The following is a 23906-nucleotide window of genomic DNA, read 5'->3' on the forward strand; positions in this document are numbered from 1 at the left end:
GAAAACATCTGCTATGCCGTCAAATACCTGGATATCGGTTGGTTTTAATTTTTTTCCTTGTTATAAGGGAAAGTTGGGACACGTGCACCTGCATGTACTGTGTATCTAGGAATGATGGATGTAAAAAACAAAAGATAGCACTAAAACTTAAAAAGCAAACTTCTCTGGCACTTTTCTGAACAGAAACTCATCATAGAGTATGAATGTTGCTTGCAGTTTCAAGTTTCATGACAAAAAAACTTAAAAACTCACCCCATGTCAATAATGTTATGATGACTTTAAAACTTAATAACAGAATAAAGCCTCCATATTGGCTAAAGAACGATGCAGAATACAAATTGTGAAAGTAAAAATGTCTTTATTTTGACTGGGTTTCTCAATGTATAGTTCAACCTGATGACAGTTTGTAACTGGAACAATCTAGTTCCCCTAAACTCCATAATGCTACAAAGGGCGACCCCTTTTCCTAGAAGTGGGTCAATAGCTGTGAAAAATTGAAAGCATGACATTATTAGCAGCACGGCCACTTCAACTGCAGACCTCTTAACAGGGTGGTCAGGGAATGAAAGCATTTTTTTGTCTGCAAATTTTACACAAAAAGGCACAAACATTTAACTTTTTTCTGATAAAAGATAAGAAACGGGGACAAGACATGAACACCAAAGGAAAAATATATGCATGGGAAAGACAAAGACTAATCAAATACAACTCTAAGGATTTCAAAGGATGATTATAGAAAAGGGAACCAAATATTTTACTCAAATGCTTTTATAGCCTTTCTGTAAAGATACAAATATATATATATTTTTTATCCAAAAATATGTTTTATACAGATAAATGTTTCTCAATTAATGATGGAACCAAAGCCATAGTTATAACATAAAGCATTGTCTTTCATAAGACTGCTCATCCACCTGAACTTTCAATTTCTTTTTTAATTAGTGCACATCGTACATATTCTAGATGTAAGTATGACATTCTGTTCAAATATATTGATCAAGTAGACAGCGTTATTTTCCAAAAGGGTTTGCACACCAAAGAAGCATTGTTCTAAGACACTGTATGCACTGAACTTAAGACAAGCCCTACTGAGTTATTTCTGATAAACTTATTTATTAAAAGGGCTGCATAAATCCGATTTTGCTTTCTACAGTGTACATGTAATATTCTCTTTTCCAGTCTGTTTCTGACATACTTTTAAAGACTTTGTTATGAGTATTTCCATTTTTATACAAGCAATTTCAGTTCAATATAGGCAATATGCCTTTGAAATACTTCAACCATAAATAGGTGTGTCTTTTTTTTTCCCAACTATCAGTATGCAACACTGACAACAACTAACTACAAAATAAAGCACACAATTATTTTGGTGGTTGGAAAAATCAGGTTTCCAGTTGTAATTCTACTAAAAACAATACTCCTAAAAATCAGACTATTTAAAACATTTAAAGTTCGACTTTCAATTTTATGCTACTTTCATATTGATCTTGAAAGAGAACTGAAAAAAAATATGATTTTGTTGGAACTGGCTATTTGCCAAGATCATTAAAAAATAGGTGGGAACATTAAATTGAATCACTGACCTTCAATATGTGAAATTTAAATAACTATTCCCAATTATTACAAAAAAGTTTAAAAAAAGACAAAAACAAACAAAAAACAAAAAAAGGTGTGATGGTCCCTTGATTATTCTGAAGATAGGTAGCTTAGTCTAAGCCAAAATGTTTCTCTCCCTCACAGAAATCACCCTCCCCCCACAACTGCCCATAAAAAGATGCATGAAATCATACAAGAATAGCGAGAATCAAAGAGCAGGAACTGTATTTTTAGGATCAGAATGATGTCTAGTGCTGAAGAACTCCTTATTGTCAAAAGCAGATTTCTTTGGGGACATTAGTCATTTAATTTGATAAAATTCAGTTATGAGGACTTCTCTTTCCTGTTACGGGGGGAATCAGCTCCATTCGAAGTTACTGTTCCATTTACGCCATTTTCTGAAAATGGAAAATAGCTATTATTATTCATTTGTAAAAATGTAATTAATGCAACTATTATGAGCAGTGTTCAGTTATTATCTATTACTTCATTTGGTAGTTCAACAAAGACTCATTTATTTGAATAGCAGCCAAAAACCTACTAAGAAAAAAAGGCTGCACTTTAAAATAGATGTCAGCCAGTCCACACTTTTGTACTCGAAAAGAAAGAACCAGGACACCTCAGAGCTTTTTTTCATTTTACAGAATTCTAAAGAGCCGCTCCTCTGCCTTTTCAGCAAGTTTGAAGGTAGAGAAGGTTTCAGGTATTCAAGGCACATTGAACAGTGAGAAATGAATACAAGAAAGAGAAAAGTCATAAAAAGCAAGATGAAGGATAAATAGCAGTGCCACGTGGAGCAAGGATTAAGAAAAATACAAATAGTCTATGTTTACACAGGGCTTTAAGGATTATGAGACACTTCACTGCTTATATTATCCCCATTCTACAGATGAGGAAACTGGCACTGTTATGTGACGCTAAAGAGGACACAGCTACTAAAGGTTAAAGGTGGAATCTCACCCAGACCTTCCAGATCCAATACTCCATCCACTACGTCATATTACCTCACAAAGAGCCCAGCAGCCCCAAGAGGCACTGAAGGCATTCCTGAGTTACAACTTACTACGATAATAATTGCTCCCAATGACAACTCAGTCATCACTGCAGAGTGGTACAGTGGAAAGGGTGGAGTTTTGGGGTTCAAAGCGTGTCTTGGCCATTTGTGTCACCATGGGCCAAGTCTTCTAACCTCTCTTGGGCCCACTCCCTTCAGCTGTAAAATGAAGGGGTTGGGCTGATGGCCTCTCAGCTCTAAATCTATGATCTCTTCCTTCCAACACAATTCTGAACTTAGCTCACCATCCATGGTGCCAGTCTAAGACCTGCCTACTAAAGATAAGGTTAATTAATATAGTCTAAGAAGTTAGGAGATAACATCATCACTTTTAGAAAACTTTCAACAGAAATTGTCAAGTTTTAGAAAAAAAATTAACATTTGAAGGATAAACTCTTAAGTTATCCTAAATACTCATTTATCCAGAATGACTAATTTCTTAAGACCTCTAGGGAGAAGTTTTAGTGGAATATTGCATTGCTTCAATTAAGCCTTTTTTAAAAAACTATTTGGCATCAATATATTTAGACGTAAATTAATGGTTGAAAGCAACACCTACCACATATCACGTATCAGAGTTTCCCAACCGACCCACTGGAACATAGCAACATCATTAACTATTATCTCTCTCGTGTGGTGGCAAGCTGAGATTTCCCCACAGTTTTGGTTTCTCCCTGAACAGAGTGTCACCAGGGATAATCTTTCCCACGTATCCCAAACAGACCTGTCTTTCTACCTTCCTCAGAAAGTAATTCGTCTTAAAACGCATGCTAAACTGGACTTTTGCAGTAGCTGATTCATTACTGTTGCTGGTTGGGTTCAATATACATGAGAACCTCTATCATGGTGAATTATATACTGTTTTCAAAGGCCCACATCCTTGCCCCTGTTCAAGCATACAAATCCTCTCCACATTCATTTTCGGTCAGTGATCAAGGGATCCATAGGTTACGCATTACAAATTTTACTGGCTAAGTTCAATGTGCCTTCCCAACAATCTTCCCAGCAATGTTGAAGAAGGGCTATGATTTGCTCAAAGTTGTATGTGTGAAAGGAACAGGAGACATATTGTGCCAGACAACTGGGGAGAGCGAAGGGCTGGTAGTGTGTGTATGAGGTATGTCAGACTTAGGGTTTGTAAGGGGCAGTGAAAGAGAGGGTATTGTGGGGCGGGGAGAACTAGTATGTATATGCAACAAGGCAGTGATCTAAGGAACAGTGGCACAAAGTTGTACTTTGAAAGACTTCAATCAATGCAAAGGACAATTATAACTCCAGGAGACAGATGATGAATTATGCTTCCCACCTCTTGGATCAACTAGATGTGCTGAGAGAGATAGACATTTACAAAGAGCCAATGTGAGATTTGGTTTATTTGCCTCTATTAATTGGTTACCAAGGAGGGCTTCTACAGGGGCAGAGGAGTGGTGGGAATGACAGTGATGACAAAAAAGAAAAGCAAATCAATGAAACATTAACCAAAATGTGGCAGCGTACACAAAGAGCATCTCTTTTGTGCCCAGGTCAGGATGAGGATAGCCCAATATCCTGATTCACCATTCTGTTCATCCCTTCCACCCAGCAAAACAGCTCAGTAGGACTTGTTGGGTCTGGAGACTTTGGCACTCCTTCAGTAACCTTGAATATATCCCCCCATACTCCTATTCCCAAAGGACAGAGAGCACCAGGATTCAGGGGACATAGTTTTGAAAATACTTTTATGTTAACAATTCTTACTGACTTGCTTCAGGGATATATACATTACAAGGAAAATTATGGGGAAGGGCTGAGAAGTAATCCATTTATGTATATGTGTATGTATATACACAAAAACACACATAAATATATGTACACACATATATTTCATATTCTACTTGAATCACCCTAATTAGAGTAATGTCTCATTTAGGCATCTCACCTTAATGTATATCTGTGAAAAGTCAGACAAAATTAGGCTGAAATTAACCATGGAGAAATTTTGTTAAGAAATCAGCAATGATTTCTTAATTGTTAAGGGGATTAAATAATAGGATAGGTGAGGGAGGCTATAAGATTTCTCTTACTCAATATACTAAACAAAGCAAAACAAAGCAAAACCAGGCAATTCCCTGAGACAGGCAGCTGACACTGAGCCATCACAAGATAAAGACTTTGGACTAGAAGATTTTAAAGACCTAGTTCTAAGGTTCTATAACTATATGGTTTAAGAAATAAATCCTTTTATCCTTCAAAAAGCATCTCACAATGCTCCTGTAGTTCTTGGAATGTCCAGCTCCCAACACTAGTCTCTGCTGGTAATTACCATCTCAGGCTATAAGAGCTTCTCCTCTTTGTCCCCCTTGAATTATCTGTGACTTAGAACCAATGCAATGTCAGTAGTAGGCTAAAAATTATAATTTAACTAATTTGAAGCACCTGCTATACACCAAATGTTACAGATAATATTTACAATTCCACTTATAAGTGAAGGAAATGAAGCTAAGCAGAGCTGTATTTTATACACTTTGAAAATTGCTGCTCTAGAACAAATTGTGGTATACGAAAGTAATGTGCTATGAGAAATGATGAGCAGGTAGATGTCAGAAAAACCTGGAAGGACTGACATGAACTGATGCTGAGTAAAGTAAGCAGAACCAGGAGAACACTGTGTATTATATGCTACTATATTATATGATGACTATCTTTGATAGACTTATCCCTTCTTAGCAATGCAAGGATATAAGACATCTCCAAAAGATTCACAATGGAAAATGCTACCCACATCCAGAAAAAGAACTATGGAGTCTGAATGAAGATTGAAGCATATTATTTGCTCTCTTTTCTTTTTTGTGTTTCTTCTTTCTCGTAGTTTCTCCCATTGGTTCTAATTTGTACGTACAATACAACTAAAAGGAAAATAGGTTTAATATAAATGTACACGTTGAGCTTATATCAATTTACACTCCATCTTGGGGTGGGGGAAGGGAGAGATGGGGAGAAAATGTGAACTCAGAATCTTACGGAAATGAATGTTGAAAACTAAAAATAAGTAAATTAAAAAAAGAAAGAAAATTGCTGCTCTGGAATCAATACATTTTATAGATGAGGAAACAAAGAGTGATTGACTAACATAATTAATTAGTAGTAATGCTTGAAGTAGAATGCAGGCCTCCAAACTGGTCCAATGCTTTTTCAGTTTACTAAAACCTCAAGATCAGGTAATATTTTTCCTGGGAAGAGTTATTGGACTTAAACTTTAAATTTGGATTTTTGCTTTACAATTTACAAAGTACCTTCATATTATCATTTCAATCAAATTGTCACAAAAACCCATGAGACAGGGTAAGTCTTATATTTCTAGTTTGAAAGGGCGAGAAGCTGGGGCTCAGGGAATGTGTGACTTATTGGAGGTCACAGAGCTAATGAGTGAGTGGCAGGGCCAGGACTCAAACCCAGGTCCTAAATCTATCCTACATCACCTACACTCTCAATGTCAAGTGTTACCTCCATTCAGTAAACCAAAAAATGAGGCTGAATGATTAATAGTCAGCTTTCAGTACTGAAACCAGAATTTGCCTGTAACAGCTAGTTCAAGGATCAGTCCAACAAAACCTGATTTTCCCGCTGGATTCTCAAGAACAATTCATTATTTATGGCTTTCTTCACAACAATAAAGTGAGGTCAATGGCATGTATATTATTGTAGCCACTTTATAAATGAGGAAATTGAAATTCTTACTAGCTGTGTGACCCTGGGCAAGTCATTTAACCCTGATTGCCCCCGCTCCCAAAATAAATAAAAAGAGCCTATCCTGTCCTTGCTTGGATGTTCCTATCAAATTAAAATTCTATCAAGTTTCACTCTTTCAAATTAACTGTAAACTGAAAGAAAAATGCAGCGTCATGAAAACTTTGACAGTTCTAATGCTGAAAATACTGAACACTGACTTTGTTTACCAACTAGACCCTTGCATTATCATGAACTTGAGAAACACCAACACTTTAACACACAAACAAGAACAGAAAAAGCACAGTACATGAAGGATGAACTTCTGCTATAGTTGTTTTCCGAAAGGTGAATATTAGATATGTAACAAAACTGCCTCATCTGCCCCTTTCTGAAATGCCCCGTGCTCTCATGTTTTTCATGTTTTGCTGATGTTCTTTTTTCCCTTTTTTTTTCTTTTGCAACAATAGTCACCAACTCCATCTCCTGTAGAAGCCTTCCCTTGTGATGGATAAGAATAGCTGACTAAAACAATCCAATACATCGGATATAAGTCTAAATTATGTCTGTTAATAAATGTGGGGTACTGAAACATTTCAAAAATCTATAGGTGCTGTTCAGAAAATGCAAATATGAACCATATCAGTGATGGTGAGGAGGGAATGAGGAACTATGTGGACTAGGCAGACATAGGGTTGGATACTGGAATGGCAAGAGATGAGCTAGTGAGGTGAACTGGGCGAGTGAGGGGTGGTAAAAATGCTAAGAAGTAGAGATGGATGGGAAGGGCAAAGAGTACAAATATGGAGGATCAAGATGGTGGAATGCTGGTGTTGGGAGTTAGAGTCCATTAATCTATCCCAGGACAGACAAAGGAGGGGACTCCAGAATGCATTAAAGAAAGAAGGCTAAGGAGATAAGTGGGAGGAGAAGACTTCCTAGCACCAATGTTAGGGGTGCATCTATCAGTCATGAGGTACAGGACATGACTCAATGTCAGGATAGTTTTGAAAAGAAGCCAGAGTTACAGACTAGGAGAACAAAGAAAATAGTAAAAACTCATAGTTATATAGCATTTCAAGGTCACCAAAGTCTCCTCCTAGTAACAAGTAAGTAATACAAATGATATTATCCCCATTTGACGATGATCACCTGTATGAAAACAACAGAAGAAACAAAAGAGAAAAGAATCTTACTCTTCCAAAGACCAGAAAGGGGAACTATAAAGATAAAAACAATGGAAAATGGATCAAATGGGTCTTGTAGCAAATCTTTGTAGTATTTTCATATGTAAACCATCAGCAGCCTCAATGGCAGGAAGATTAAATACATTTAAACCTAAACTGACTGAAGCTAATGAGATTTTGGGCACCCTGGTAAAAGATTACTTGAACACAAAGAACATGTGCATTGGGTTGATTGAAATATATGAAGATTTGGGAGCAACAAACCAAAATAAAGTCACTGAGAATAAAGAATGAAAGTTAGGGCTCAGGGAAAGCTTTTGATGAGAGAAATTCCTCTCTTGCTCTCCCCCCATGGTGGCAGCAGAATTAAAAGCAAAGTTTAGTCTGAGTAGGGGGGACCACCCTGAGGTATGATGCCACATCACACTTAATGTACCCTAGGTTTTATAAAGTTCTTTTAAAAAGAAAACTACTGTTTCACTTTCCCTTTCACTTTGAGGAGTCTTTTACTCACAGTGGGCAATACTAACCTTTTTCTTTTCTAGAAGACCTGCCTTTAGTTACTGTAGATTTCTTTTTCACAATCTGAGGCTGAGAAGAAGAATGTTCCCTCCACCTTCGAAGCTGGAAATTAATGAACTTCCACATCATAAATGCCTGAGTGATGCAAATTGATGCAAGAACAGCAATTCTGTGAATAGATTTAGAATAAACAGAAAATTAGAGTACATTAGGACAAAAAAAATTAAGGGGAAAGTTGCCTTTCTGTTTCAAACAGAGGCTGAATTACATTATGCCATTATATGCCTGGACAAAAATGTCTTTACTTCTCCCCAATTTGTTTTAAACTTCTTGTGAGCTGATGTTCCACTTCCTTGTTAAAGGGTTTTTTTCCTTGTTTGCTACTTTCTCAAATGAAAAGATTATCAATATTTCTGGTGTGGTTCTAGAAAAACCATACTTATTAAAATGTATTCTTCAGCTGGCCTGATTGTTTGCTCAGCACCAACAGACCACTACTATCATAGGTAAAGCAAAGAAAAAGAAATTTTCACCGCCAGCAGATTAAAATCTTCTTAATTATTATATGTATTGGCTAATACATACCAGCAAGCAAGAAGGCAAATAAATGAAAGAACGAATGAATGAATGAAGCCTAAGCAGGGAGTTATTTGACAATATTTTTTCAATGATTACATTCAGTCAGTAAATAAGCATTCATTAAATGCCAGGCACAGCGCTAAGTGCTGGGGATACAAAGAAAGGCAAAAGACAGTCCCTGTCTTTAAGGAGTTCACAGTCAAATGGAGGGGGGACAAAAAGCAAAAAAAGTGTAAAAAAAGCTATCAATGACAAGATGAACACAAAATAATTAAAAGAGGGAAGGCACTAGGATAAGATGGTTTGGGAAAAGCTTCCTGTAAAAGATGGGATTTTAGTTGGGACTTGAAAGGAGCAAGGAGGCGGAGTGGAAAGCATTTAAGGCAAGGGGGCAGCCAGAGAAAGTGCTGGGAGCTGAGAGATGGAAGGTCTTGTCTGGAACAGCCAGGAGGCCAGTGTCACTGAATCTATGAGTATGGGGCAGGAATAATGTGTAAGAAGACAGGAAAGAAAGGAGGGAGTTAGGTTATGTAGAGCTTTGAATGTCAAACATTGCTATTGTATTAAAAAAAATAAAGCAACCAAACTATGGTGATGTAAAATACTACAAAAAAATTTCAATTGATGATTTATTCCCTGGGGTTAAATATATGGTCCACTTCACTTTGATATAGGATTTATGAAGCTTCCAGAGATATGAATCTAATATAAATCAATATTCCTCTCTCCTGCTGTGGATGAAGTCCCCAAATTTACTTGTTTCTCTCTGGTATGAATCTTTCCAACAAAACCACGTAAAACCTACCCCCAAACGAAAATGACTTAGCTAAGAATAAATCTACTGCACCTGACAGGTAATACATTGAAGTTTCCAGTACTGAAATCCAGTTTCTGATTTTCTGCTCTTGCTAGACCAAAGCCAACAGTTAATACAGAGAGAATCAAAGTCAGAAGTCTTCCCAAAACAAATAGAACTGCCCATAAAGAAAATCTGTAAGACAAATTCGTTAACAATATATGAGACAACAAAAAGATCACGGTAAAAACTACATTAAAAGTCCTGAAATGAACTTAAAAAGAAAATCTGAAGGATAAAATACTTAATTCTCTACCTTAGTTCAGAAAAATATATGCTAGGTTACATTTTTAAAGGCTCTGTACCATTATAATTTACCTTCTAATTCTGTTTTCAGGCCTATTTACGGTTTTAACTCCTGCCCTATCCAAAAGCATTTTAGTTTAATCACTTTACAAGGATGTCCTACTGTCCTTTTCACTTACTGTTGAACATCTATGCTTCTTCTATAAAGGTAAACATGTCTATATTTAAATTTATAAGTATAATCTTAATGACAGGATATAAAGTATTTTCAAATTAATGGTTCATCTCCTAGGATTAAAGAAACACATTACTAATTCCTTTGTAACATCAAAGTATTTTCACTTTATTTTAAGCTTTTGATGATAACTGTATAAAACTGAGTAACTTGAAGATAGATAGATTTAAAATATTTGTGCTATTTCAGAGATAGGACAAATAACTTACCCTTTCTGATATTTTTCATCACTAAAATAAAACAGTCTGGAAATATGGAACAGAAACTCAACAAAGTAATGTAGCACCAAAAGAACAAGTCCCAGATGGTTCAAGCTATTAAAACAGAAACAAACACACAGCACAATTATTAGTTTAGTAACGACTATGAATATGGGGGATAAAGAGGAAAAAAAAAACCCACAACTTACTTCAAAAGATAAGCTCCACCAATGTGAAACAGGTAAAGACCAATGTAGACAAGCTGTCGCGGAATATCTTCCTGGTAAGACAGAAAAAGGAATCCGAGATTAGCCAAAGCACACTGACATTTAGAGGGGCAAGTGAGATGTGGTGACAAGAAACATCTTCTAAACTAGAAATATGCTCTTCAGCAGGACTGGTTGTTTAGCACCAGAAGAACACTACTAGCATAGGTAAAACATGCCACTTGAAAAGCCACATTAAAAACATTAAACTTTCTCGTTCTTGAAGTCAGGACTGTTCTGGAGCATCTGGGACACGTGGCCTCCAAAAGCACAGAGGAAAGAGCCTAAGAGCAAGAAGCTCCTGAAGTCTAAGCTACCCCACTATTTATTAGCTATGCTTAGTACTTTTAGGCCTTCATTGCCCTATCCATAGGAAAAGCAACATCTTGCTTGCTTGATGGCAAAAGGATTAACTATATCCTATATTCTCTTGAAGTTTATTCCATCTTTAAGATCCACAAGCCTTTTGTAAGATGTCATGGTTTCAGATTCTACAGAAGTCAGCCAAAAAGGAATGGAAACCTCTTAAGAATGGAATTCTGAAGGCACAAACAGAAAAAATTCTGAGGAGGAAAAGTGGCAGTTGTCTGAAGAGACTGATAGAGATGCCCAGGGAATTCACTTACCAGCCTGAATTTTAAAAAGGCACAAAAAGACAACTGAACCAAACACAAGTAGGTAAGAGAAGACGAACACACATGTGGCACTGGCAATGTACTACAATGGCAATGCCAAAGCTCAGAATGAGTTGGTGCTGGAGAGTTAATCTAAGGAATTTTTAAAAAGGCTTATTTGCCTCTTCTTTTAAGCTATGGAAAAGAGAGGGAAAAGGGGATAAGACTTCTCCCACTGGATGGGCTAATTTATCCACATTCAATCTGTTAAGACAGAAGGCAGAGCTACTAAATTTTTATTTTGACTCTAATTCCTCAGCCAAAGAGAAGGATATTTGTACTGGATGAAAAGAACAAAATGAATGAGTGAGCATCTAGTTACCCCGACGAATCCAAATTACCTATCACAGATGATTAACATCCTAACGTCCTGAAAAAAGTGGTAGATGTCACTGGTGAGACAATATAAGTGATACCTGAAAGCTTGTGGGAAAAAACGAGAGATGCCCCAGAACCAGAGAAGGAAAAATGGCATCCCACTTTTCAAAAACAGGAAAGTTAATGATATTTCCAAACTGGTCAATAAGTTTGACTTCAGTTCCTGGAAAAAAATTCTAGAACATATTATCAGAGACCATTTACTGATCATCTAAAAGAAAATTATAATAACAAGGAACCAGCATAGCTTCTTTAAGAACAGGCCATGAAAAGACAACCCTCCAAAAAAGAGAAGGGGGAATTTGCTTCCTGGATTATGTATGGGCTCATATGCAATTCATTTCCCTGAATTTTATTCTGTAAATTAAGTTTGTTCTATGTTAAAAAAAAGAACAAACAGGTCATGCCAGGCTAAACTAATTTCCTTTTATGCTGGGGTTATTAAATTTGTAGATCAATGGAATGCTGTAAATCTAGTTCAAATAGATTTTAGCAAAACATTTGATAAAAATCTCTTACGTTCCTCTTTAAGCAAAGATGGAGAGATGAATGTTAGAATTTGATGGATTCGAAACTGCTTAAAAGGCCAGAACCAAAGAATCTTCATTAATGGTTGGATGTTAATTTATCGAGAGTCTATAGAACAGTAGAGGTAATTTTCTCACTGGGAATTCCCTATACCAATGAAATCATAGATTAAGACAAAAAAGGGGGAATGAATGGGGAGATGTGACAGTTGTTGTCTTCGGGTATTTAAAAGGATATAATACAGAGGAATTGGATTTTTTTTCCCTGGTTGGCCACAAAAGGTAAAACTAGGAACAATAGATGGAAGCTGAAAAGAGACAAATTTAGGCTCAAAAGTTTCCTAATAATGAGAGCTATTTAAAATAGAATGTGGTTGCCTTGGTAGCTAAGAGCTCCTCCTGAATGCAGGTCTTCAAGCAAAGGCTGAAAGACCCTTGTCAGGTATGTTTGTAGAAGGAATTCTTTTTTGGACAAGAGTCAGACTGAATGTTCCCTGAGGTCCCTTCTAACACTGAAATTCTGGGATTCTGGCTCTGTTGTTCAACAAATCCTGACATACTTGATTGTATGGTGTATATCTGATGCTTAAACTGCCGTTCTCTGGGACAAAGGACCACCATAAAAAAGTTCTCAAATTCTTCAATGAATATCATATTCTTTGTAATTAATTATTTAGTATGGTTTCATGAAGTTACAGATCTGCTAAAGATGGGGAATTAAATAAAACATTGTTTTATAATGGCTAATTGTCTTAATTTTAAGTCTTTATCCCCAACTACAATATAAGTTGTTATAGGATAAAGCTTTTGTGATATTTCCTTTGTGTTCCCATAGTTCTCAACAAGCTACTGGATAAAGGATGACAGATGCTTAAATATTTTTTGTTGATCATTGGATTAAAATAACTACATCCTTTTCTATGACTTATTTCTGAGTTTGTATTAGAAAGCTAACAATATATTTGTGCATTCATATGGTCATCTGAAATAATTAATTGGTAACCTACGATTAAAACAGACTGGGAGTTAAAAAACCTGTGCTTTTGGGGTATAGAAATCTATCTTGCCCAACATTAAAGTAATGGGAAAGGTGATGGGGCGGGGAGTGGGGTGACAGAAGAGAGGGCTGACTGGGGAATGGGGCAATCAGAATATATGCCATTTTGGCATGGGGGAAGGGTAGAAATGGGGAGAAAATTTGCAACTCAAAATCTTGTGGAAATCAATGTTGAAAACTAAACATATTAAATATTTAAATATTTTAAATATTTTCATATTAAATATGAAAAAACCTCTGCTTAGCACTGCCCTTGCTACTAACTACAGTGTGAATTCAATAAAGCTTTTCTGGGTCTCATCTATAAAATACGGAAGTTGGCCCAAATTCAATTTAATTCACTTAATATTTGCTGGGCATCTACTCTGTGAAAATTCTGTATTACCAATGCTTTGTGTTTGGCATTGGGATGTATGTGTGGCATATCAAAGATGGAGATGCTATCCCAATGGAAATAAGACAAACACACAAACGTAACAAAATTGTAAAAGTACACAAGTGGTAAAAATGAAGTGTCAGGCCAACTGACAAGAAGAAAGAGTCACTTTCGGCTGAGGGGCAGGGAAGGACAAATGGAGGAGTTGGCATCTTAAGGAGGCTTGCATAGGATCTCAAGTAGTGCATGGGAAACCATTCCAGGTTCAGAAAATTAATAGCACAGGCAAGACTCCAGAATACTAAACATCTGATTTATTGACAAATACTAACTAGATAATCTCTAACGGCTCTTCCAATTCTATAAATCATGTAAATTACATTATTCGGAACCTCACTGTAATATGCTTTACATAAGTGTCTTTTCCTGCCTTTCATCAAGTATATACTTATCCAGCTGCCTGCAGGGCAGGTATAGCATAAAATTGTGGTATGTTTTTCCCTCAGAAGAGTCCACGAACAGAGCAACACCTGCAGAGGTTCTTTGAATGGAAGAAAGATGTTCAAAGTCACTACGAAAAAAAAATGCTTCTGTTGGACCTCTACCATGAATGAATATAAGTTTTCCCATATGAAATATTCCCATATTTCCCATATTTTCTACACAGCCAGAGATACCAAATCGCCAAGTCTTACCCCCTACAGCCTCTTTTCTCTTCCACTGTAAAACTCCAATATTGTACGATTTCAGTTTGATTAACTGTTGGGAGTCCATGCACACAAAGGAACTAATAATAAAATTCTAATGATTATACTACAGCATGTCTGTCTGGATGTTTTATCCAATGTGTTACTTTGAAGATTAGTATCCCAAAGGCAAGTTAAAATAAACTAAAGAAATTCTCAGTATTTTTAATGGGGGTACTTTCATTTTTTTCAGCAAGTGATTGAATTTCTAGGGGATGAAAAAGTATTACCTTTAGATTCCATTCCAAAGAAGGAAAACTTAAAACAAAAACAAAAGAAAGTGCTCAGTAGGCAGAGAACACTGCCTGAGACATTTAAATCCCTGCCTTCGAAATCTTTTTGCTTATTTAGCACAAACATATGTCACTCCACATTCTGTTTCTAAAAATGACAGAAATCTATTTTCAAATTCTAAGAAATTCAAAATTATGTTGGTTTTCAAAGCAGATAAATTTCCCTTGTTTTCTGATTTTAAATTCCAACCCAAGAGAAGAAAAAGCCCACACTTGCTAACAGAAAATCAATTTGCTCTTTCCTTTGGTTAGCTACCAAAGTCAAGTTCCAGTTCAGTAATTCAGCTCTTATCAACTAATGTCAATTGTAGAGGAGAGTGAATGGACAATGCTAATAGCCTTCACCATCATAAATCTCTGCATCATAACTTTCTGGGGCCAGAACTGCCAATGGACAATTTTTTTAGTGTTTCTCCCTACAGTTACAGACTTAGCATACAGAAGCTCCAAATTAATACAGAAGTGACTTAGAATTGGCTATTTTGGCTTTTCCAACAATTTTTTTTAATAACCTAACAATTATCTTCAAAAATTTTTGGAATATGACGTATTTTGTGAATTCTGGGCACCTTAGCAAGAATATTGTTATTAACCTTTCCTGATAATTTTAGTGGAAGAATATTTGCAAGGCTAATCAATTTTTAGGCTTACCTTATCCCAAGCACTATAACAATTAAATGTGCAATATTCACTCAGGTACTCTTCAACTAGCTTGCAAAAACTCTTATGTCATCACGGCATACTGAACAGTTTTTAAAAGGGTAGTTTTACTAAGAATGAGGGTGGTATAGTGGATAGAATTCAGTGCATGGAGTCAGGAAGGCCTGGGATCAAATCCTGCCTTTAATACTAGCTCTATGACTCTGGGTAAGTCCCTTAACCTCTCAGTGCCTTAGGCACTTTCCTAGGACTTACTTAATAAGTCTGGAGATTTGGAAGACATTCCCAAATACTCAACTTCAATACATTGGTTATTTTCTGTTGTTTATCTTTTATTAATGGGTGATATTTATTGATACACTTAAAACTAAAAAACATTTCATGTAAGCAGCAATAAATCCAAGCCTATCTCTTGATTAGAATTTTGAAAAATTCATTACAAAGTAGGTCTCTGAAATTCTGTATTTTCCTCTCTGAAGAAAATGACACATTATCTGTCATCAACACACCTTTTGAACTGCCACTAGCAGCTTTCTTCTGTGTACAAGTGGGAGCATTTCAAAGCAATCACTGTTCTAGTCACCCTTTTTACCAATTCTTTCCAGACAGTGTTCTTCCCAAAATAACTTTCATAGAGTAAATTTTAAGTAACTGTTTAACACATATGCAGCTGCTACTTGCAAATTATGCTAATTACTTCAAACAGTTACTTTCAACTGTCATATATAGGTGTTAAAAATAGTTTTAGTTACTTCTGAGTTATGCAAATGATTCTACAAAAATTAGATGGCAGCTCTGGATGAATTCCACCTGGAATTGGTGAACATGAGGATCTGGGACAAAAATCAACAACTACTTTGAATTGTCCCCCATCCCACCAAGTTAAGAAACTTGGTGGATACATTAATGCAGGGATACAAAGGATACAGTTAAACAGTGATCAGACTGGATACAAATTAGTCTGTGGGCATGTATCTAAAATTACTTGAGTAGATAGATGTGCCTAGAAAGTTAGGTATAAATACCTACAAGTAGCTAAAAAAACAGGGCTGAGAATCTGAAACATTATGCAGAATAGGGTAAACTTCGCAGGGCCATGTACCAAATGCATGTTTGTATTTCTGCCACAGCCAAGTGGCTATTATTGATGTTCTCAGCTTAGGCCGATCTCCCTTTTAGGAAAGGTGAAAGGACTTGAGGAACATCGCTCTATCCTCCAAGTTATCAGAGACACTGAAGGGGGCAATGCCCTCCCTGCCTCTCTAAACCAAGAACCTGAAGTGGGCTGCAAGAAGGTACAAAGGCTCATCACTAGCACAGTACACTTGACCTTTATGTTAGGAGGTGAGAGACCAGAAGGATGGGACAAAGAGGAGGAAGGAAAAGAATAAAACAACTATATACACAATCGGAGATTTTTCCTAATCAGAAGGAATTCAGTGCTTGAGTAGGGAAGCAGCCTCTTGTCCTCCAAAGAATGATAACGTGATGCCATAGAAGCGGTCAGGTGAGAGGTCATCCAGCTGAAGCTATTCAGCAACCCAACAACAACACTGAAGATGTCTGTTTTATTTCTGGCATGCGGACGCAAGACATAACAGAGAACCTCTGAAGAAATCATTCCCAGAAGAAATCTAGGAAGTATTATTGCCCAAGAGGATGATGTGCCCTAGATTTTAAGAGAGTCAATTTCAAAGGAGGAAAAATAGGTAGAATTCCATGGACTAAAATTCTACAGAAAGTCAGTTTGAGAGAAATAGGAATGAGGTAGCTGGTGGCACAGCGGATAAAGTGCTGGGCCTTGAGTCAGGAAGAGTGAATTCAAATCTGCCTTAGACACTTACTGTGTGACACTGGACAAGCCATTTCACTCTGTCTCAGTTTCCTTAAATGTAAGAAAAAAAAAAAAGGATAACAGTACCTACCTTTGCAGGGTTCTTGTGAGGGTGAAATGAGGTAATATTAAATACAATGCCTGGCACATAGTAGGTGCTATATTAAAACTTATTTCCTCCCTTCTCCCTATAATGAATCTTATAAACAATCAAAAGGGGTGGGGAGAATCATATACATATATTAGTAAATAAAAAAATCTTTTTGGTTGGGGGTGGGAAGGACAAGAAAGACTTCATGTTGGAGGTAACACAAGTCAAATTTTCAAGTGAACCAGGTATTCTAAGTAGATACCACAAAGTAGTATTTTACAGTACTTTGCAGGCATGGGGGAGAGTCTATGCAAAGACATGGAGTTGGAAAATGGAATGTTGTGTACAAATAATAGCAGATAGGATATTTTAGGTTGTAGTAGAGTGCATGAAGAGGAATTAGGAAAAAGTCTGGAAAAATAATTGGAAATAAAACATAAAGGAATGCCAAATAGAAGAGATTGTATCCTAGACACAATAAGGACTACTGGAAATTTGAGCAGGGGAGTGATATCTGGCTCATTACGGTGCTTTAGGACATTCTGGCAACTGCGTGGAAGATGGGATAGAGAGGAGAGAGACTGAAGGTTAGGGAGATTAACTGGTAGGTTATTGTAATCAAGACAGGGATGGAAAGACTAAGGCTAGATCCACTGTTCTGGGAGTTATCAGCACAGACATAATTAAACTCATGGGAGGTGATGAGATCACTAAGAGGGTGGCTGTAGGGAGAGAGGAGAAGGCCCAGTACATTGCCTTCAAGTATGCCTATATTTAGGGGAAAGGATGATACAGCAAAGGACACTTAGAAGGAAAAGAACAAAGAGAGAAATGTCACAAAAATCTAGAAAAGAAAAGAGTATCTTGAAAGGAAGGGAGGTCAACCAGCATCACATGCTGAAATTCAGAGAGGTCAAAAAGGAAAAAGAATGTGAAAAGGCTATTGGTCTGGATGTTTCAGAGAGCAGTGGTTAACTTTGGAGAGAGCAGTTTTTACTGAGTAAGAGCTTTTAAAATATATGTAGAGAAGACGAAAGCATGGGCAGGTAACAAGATCTATTTAGGAACATTGTATTACCATATTAAAACAGTGCTAAATCTTAGAACAAATTGAAGCTGATAAGGAGAACTATGGATAACAGTAAGTATTTTATTTTTAGTTTTGTTCTGGAGAAAGGCTGTTTGTGGCTTGGGGAGGGGTGTATGTAGTAACTACAAGAGAGAGAATGCAAAGGTGATCCATTCTTACTTTGATATCCCACATAAGCAAGGAGATGATGAGAGAGCATTTAGTTGCCCTTGGTGAATTCATGTCTCCTAACCCAGGTGAATTACAACCTCAGTTCCTGAGAATTGGGGGATGTGATGGATAATCCACTATTAGGGATTTCTGGAAAATCACTGAGGACAGAAAAGTTCCTATCACAGGACTGACAGGCAAATACTGCAATTTTCAAAACAGGAGAGAGAACCGAGTTGGCGACCTCGGCCAGGTATTCTGCCCAATTCCATTTCTGACAAAATTCTAGACTGGATTATTCAAGAAATGTACAGCAAACATCTAGAAAGAGAAGCAGGAAATGCAAGCAGCCAGTATGGCCTCATTAAGAACATGTCATGATAAACTAACCTTATTTCCTGATAGGGTTAATTAAATTGGCTTATCAGAAGAATGCTGGAAATACAATTAACTAGATTTCAGCAATACATTTGATAAAAACGTTATGCTATTCTTGTGAAAAATGGATATGTGGACCACCTGATACACACAATTGAATAGATTTGTAACATTTATAATTTGGATTCTAAGATTAGTCACTAATGATTAATTATCAACTTTGAAGGAAGTTCTCAGTGAGGTGCTCCAGATATGTGCTTGGCAGCCTTGTGCTCCTCAACATCTTTATCAGTGATTAGGGTGTAGGAGTAGATAGTATGCCCATCAAATTTTTAGATGACACAAACCTTTGTCAACTTCAGCTAATATACTGATCATAGAGTCAGGACCCAAAAAGATCCTGACAGACTAAAGTATTGGCTGAAGTTTTATAGCCTGGGTTCAAAAATTCAACTTCACAAGCACAAGATGTGGAAGGCATGGTTATACAGACATTTGTCCTAAAAAGAACTGTGGGCTTTAGTAGACTACAAACCCAATGTATCTCATCAGCATGACATGGCAGCAGCAAAGGTAATGCTATGCTGGGCTTCAATAAGGGGAACAGCTTCAAGAAATGAGGTTATAACCCCCTTGTACTCTAACCAGTCACAGTTTAGGAAGAAAACTCCTATGCTAGAGAGTGTCCAGAAGAGAGGAAGCAACGTGGAAAACGAATGGCCTTGAGTTTTTGTCACAAGAAGATGAACTGAAAAGAGTTGGAGATATTCAGCATGGAGAATAAAGGGTACTGGGGGAAACAATACTGGTAGGCAAAAAGCACTATTATGTGGAAGAGTGAGTTTACTTAATTCTGTCTGGCTCCACAGTGGGTAAAAATTGTGAGGGAAACAGAGGATTGATGATAAGGAGAACTTCCTTATTTGACAATTTGAGCTATCCAAAAATGGAAAGACTATCTTTGGAGGTGAAGAGTTCACCTCTAATCATTCAAATTGAGGCTGGACAAACATTTGCTGAGAATTTTATTTTAGAGATTGATTACCTTTTATGTAGTGGGTATGGACTAGTGGAATTCTGCCACTGTGATAGTGAAGATATTATTAGTAAAGCAAAAAAATCCCAAGATCCTTAATGACAACACTGAGGGTGGAAATGCCACTGAAAATTATAATCATAACCCTCCACGCCATCCCCCTCTGCCTTTTTTCTCCTTATCTCAAAACAATTTAACATTATAAAACAGAGTAATAATCTTTTGACCTATTTTTCACACACTCACAAGTGATAAAATATTCTTTTTTTTTTTTCCAAAATGAACTATCCTCCAATATCTAAATGCTGACCTTTACATGCAGCTATAAGTTTATCAGACAATATCAGTGAAGGTTAGTATTGGAAAACAAGCAAAAGAGACATAAAAAAAGCAACGGACACCATCCATGAATTACTATTTTTCTGTATCAAGAAATGTTTACATTCCTTCACAAGGTATTAGTGAAGAGTGCTGGAGTTAAGAAGAGCCGGTTCAGCTCCAGTATCTAAAGCTTCTATATGTGACCGCTATATGTCAGGTAATCTAGGGTTCAGTCTCCTCATCTATAAAGTGGGGATAATGCCACTTATCTTATAGGGTTGTTATAAGGATCAAATGAGAATGGAAGGCACTTGCTTAAAAGACTCCCTGAATATTACCTCCGATATTACTATGTGTCATTAGACTGGGATCGGTGAATTGAGAGGGATTTTATGGAGTTCTGGAAGGAGTGAGAGGGTGCTTGAATAACTTCCAAGTGCAGAAGAACAAGTCAGGCATAGTGAGGAGTGCTCCTGGAAGCAGAGACAGAAAAGTGGATGAGAGAATGTCTGTCTGAATAAAGCATTAACGATATGGAAGGAAAGGGGCAGATTAGAAGATTAAAAACCCAGTGCAAACAGGAAGAGCCTGAGTGTAAGGGTAAATAGCTTTATTTTAGTGGAAGGCAATGAGGATGATATTAGAGATTTTGGGGAAAAAAACTGGCAAAGACAATTTTTGTAGCACCCGGGTCTGCCTTGAGAAAAGTACTGGAAGGAGAATAGAAATCAGTTGTCTGCTTTACTTAGGAATTTTATTTATATGTTCAAGAAAAAAACCACAATTTTCCTATACTTTAAAAGGAGGATCCACCCATTTTAGGAATGTTTCTTTTGAAAGAACGAGATGACTTTGTTGATCAAAAACACTTAAGCTATGAGTTACTTCTCTCAGTATTGAATTCTCTCTAAGACTTACATAGAACTATTTATGCTTCAGTCACTTAATGTCTTAGTCCTTATAACACAGCTAAGAAGTGAACTGCTCAGGGCAATTAAAGTATAGTTAAAGTCCAAACTCAGAGTAAAAATGCCATCTTGGAAAAAACAAACAAAAGTAAAATTATAACCATAAGCACCATTCAAAATCTTCACTTATTAGCTCCTGAAGTATTTGAATGACCCAAACTTATGCCTTAGAATGGAGAAAACTTTTAGGGGGGAAAGGGAGGTTTGGGGAGGGTAAGCAGAAGGGAGGATGTGAGTAAAAAAGATACTGGATAAAATAAAAAAAAAAATTTCCTCCAAGAAATTAAAAAAAATTGATAGTAAGATAATTTTAAAAATTATACATTATCCAGCTTACTTTTTTGGTTTTCTGGAAGTAGAGCTCAGGAAAAGCATGAAACCAGTAAGCCAGCTGTGATATGTAGAAAAACTTCATTTGAAATCTGTACAACACAAGAAAGTGAAATAAATACTTTAAAAACATAATATATTTAAGGAATACAGAATAGAACAAATATTGGAAGTCAGGGTCAATCATAGAGTTATCTATCATACCACTCCTTATTGTATCTATATTGCATATACAACAGGCAGTGGTGTGATTAGAGGGATACCTTTCCAATACCTACTGACTGACCTCCAAAACAGATCCCAACAAGCTATTTGCCTCAAAAACAGGCCTGAAATCCCCATTTTTGCAGTCCTTTTTTAGGCTTACTAAACAAAAGAAAACACACTATCTCTGTAGGTCTACCAGTTACCACACAAATTACCATAAAACAAATCTAGCCTTTTCATTAGTACATAAACACTGATTAGTTTATCAGGGCAGCTAGTTGGAAAGCACAGAGAATCAAATGCTGAAGGGATGAGACACAGACTTAGTTTTGGGGCAGGAGGGAAGGAAGGAGAAGATCCTTGCAACAAGAGGAAGGCAGCAATCAGAGGAAGGGAAGCAAAAGAGTATATTCCAATGGAAAGAGAGTGGAGCAGCATTAGGGTATAGAGTGTAGATTTGCAAATTTTAGAAAGGATACATATATTAGGCGTTTTCGAAGGCCTATAAGAACCCAAGGATAAAATGTAGTTGACATTTATTTAAAGAATACTATTCATTAAAAAGAAAAAAAGACTCAATGCAATGGCCATTTTAGCAAACATGGATGCAAAGACATACTTCTATGGCTCCTTTTTTGATTTTCATCTCTCTCTCTTTTCTCACCCATCCCCACTTGTTAAGTCAATTATTATAAAATATTCCTTATTTGCCATGTACTGTAAGTTATATAAAAAAAGAAGTGTAAGAGACATTCTCTGCTCTCAAGGAACTTAGGGGTCTATTGAGGTGACAAAACTGACATAAGTTAAAAAATGAGAGAAGCATACTGGACAGTATGTAATCAACTTTTAAAGTGAATGGCAAAGGATGTAAGGGTGATAAGAATTCAGAGAGGAAGAAGTCACTATGGGAAAAGGGGGACTGGTTTGAGCTTAAAAGATGAAAAAGAAATATGAAGAAGGAATGAATGAATCAAAGCTAAAGAGAGAAAAAGGCAAGAGGATAGAGAAGAAAGCAACGAAGAGAAAGTGAAAAAGAACAAGAATAAAGGGAAGAAGAACATAAAAGGCCAAGTGTAGAGTACTGAGCTACTTAACATTTGCTGCTCTTTCATTTGACAGAACTATTTTCTTTAATCAATAAAAGCAAACTAAAAACAACTTACGTCATCAGGGTAAGGGGGTAGGACTTCCACAGAATAGCAGGATCTGAGATGAAGTTCTCCTAAGACAGTATTGACATAAAAATTAGCCTACAGAAGATAACTCAAAAATAAAGTACAAAACTATTTCCATTTATTTGATGCCCCAATCCCATCACATCCAGTGATGAAATAAAAGGACTAAACTACTCCTAAAGTTTCTTATGACTTTAAGGTTTAAGTAGGTGCTCAAGACAGTCAAAAATTTTTATTGATGTTTTAAAATAATATTCTAGTACAGGGGTGGGGAACCTGGGGCCTCGAGGCCACATATGGCCCTCTAGGTCCTCAAGTGTGGCGCTTTGACTGAATCCAAACTTTACAGAACAAATCCTATATAATCAAATACTTATCCAAAATACATAAACAATATTATTTACTTGTTGATGATCAAGCTAACTAGCATTTACTTGAAAAAAGAAAAACACTTCAAATTCTATTCTAAGATATCTATCTTATTCTTACTGAGCAGTTATCTCCTGATAGTCCAAGAGTAAGATGATTTATTCTTGTAAATATTTATGAAGGTGGAACTCCATTTTAATAAACTTGACAAGATATGAAAACTATGCAGCGTAGAGAGGGAAGCATATCAGTGATAAGTTGGCTGTTCTTGCTAACAGATTCCAACTCAGGAGAGCTCCATTTTCATTTCTTGAATTTCCTAGACTTTCCCACTACAGACACCCTAGGCGAAGGACCTATCCTATTTTAAGCCCTCTCGCAAATCTGTGAAAGAAAAATTTTGCAATATTTATCACCTATTCCTTTATTAAAACAGGCCAAAAAAACTGAGAATTAAAAAAATTTTCATTGAATTAAATACTGACATACCAAAAAAATGTAAATATTAAGACAATACTGTCTTTGTAGACTGACTCCCATATGGACTGATAAAAACATCTGGTACACAGGAAATTTTATTTAATAGAATTTGCTGTAAATTAATAAAACACTATTCCTATGGACTTAGATGTAGAATTAGTCTCCAAGTCTCTTCATTAATTTGAGAGTCTACTTGTTGGAAGTACTATTAAAGCCGCCAATTTATAACAAATGGAGGCAGACAAAGGACTACAAAAAGCAGAAAGGAAACACATCCTTGGTTGATGCAACTCACATCTACCCTGAAATTGTTAAAA

General features: G+C 36.5%; 1 protein-coding gene across 2 annotated transcripts in view; it reads right to left on the reverse strand.

Annotated features, from left to right (window-relative positions):
* Positions 1-338: 338 nt before the first annotated feature.
* TRAM1 (translocation associated membrane protein 1) overlaps positions 339-23906 on the reverse strand; it is a 44838-nt gene continuing 21270 nt past the window's right edge. For both annotated transcript variants that reach the window (XM_036766482.1, XM_036766490.1), the window contains exons 5-11: positions 22729-22787; positions 21363-21447; positions 10390-10460; positions 10190-10294; positions 9491-9634; positions 8073-8233; positions 339-1994 (exon numbers count right to left, since the gene is read on the reverse strand). In XM_036766482.1, coding sequence (XP_036622377.1) covers positions 1921-1994; positions 8073-8233; positions 9491-9634; positions 10190-10294; positions 10390-10460; positions 21363-21447; positions 22729-22787 — 699 coding nt within the window. In that variant the 3' untranslated portion in view covers positions 339-1920. The remainder of the gene's footprint in view (positions 1995-8072; positions 8234-9490; positions 9635-10189; positions 10295-10389; positions 10461-21362; positions 21448-22728; positions 22788-23906) is intronic.

This window comes from Trichosurus vulpecula, chromosome 1 (genome assembly GCF_011100635.1).
Source record: "Trichosurus vulpecula isolate mTriVul1 chromosome 1, mTriVul1.pri, whole genome shotgun sequence".
In the NCBI taxonomy this organism is placed as follows: domain Eukaryota; kingdom Metazoa; phylum Chordata; class Mammalia; order Diprotodontia; family Phalangeridae; genus Trichosurus; species Trichosurus vulpecula.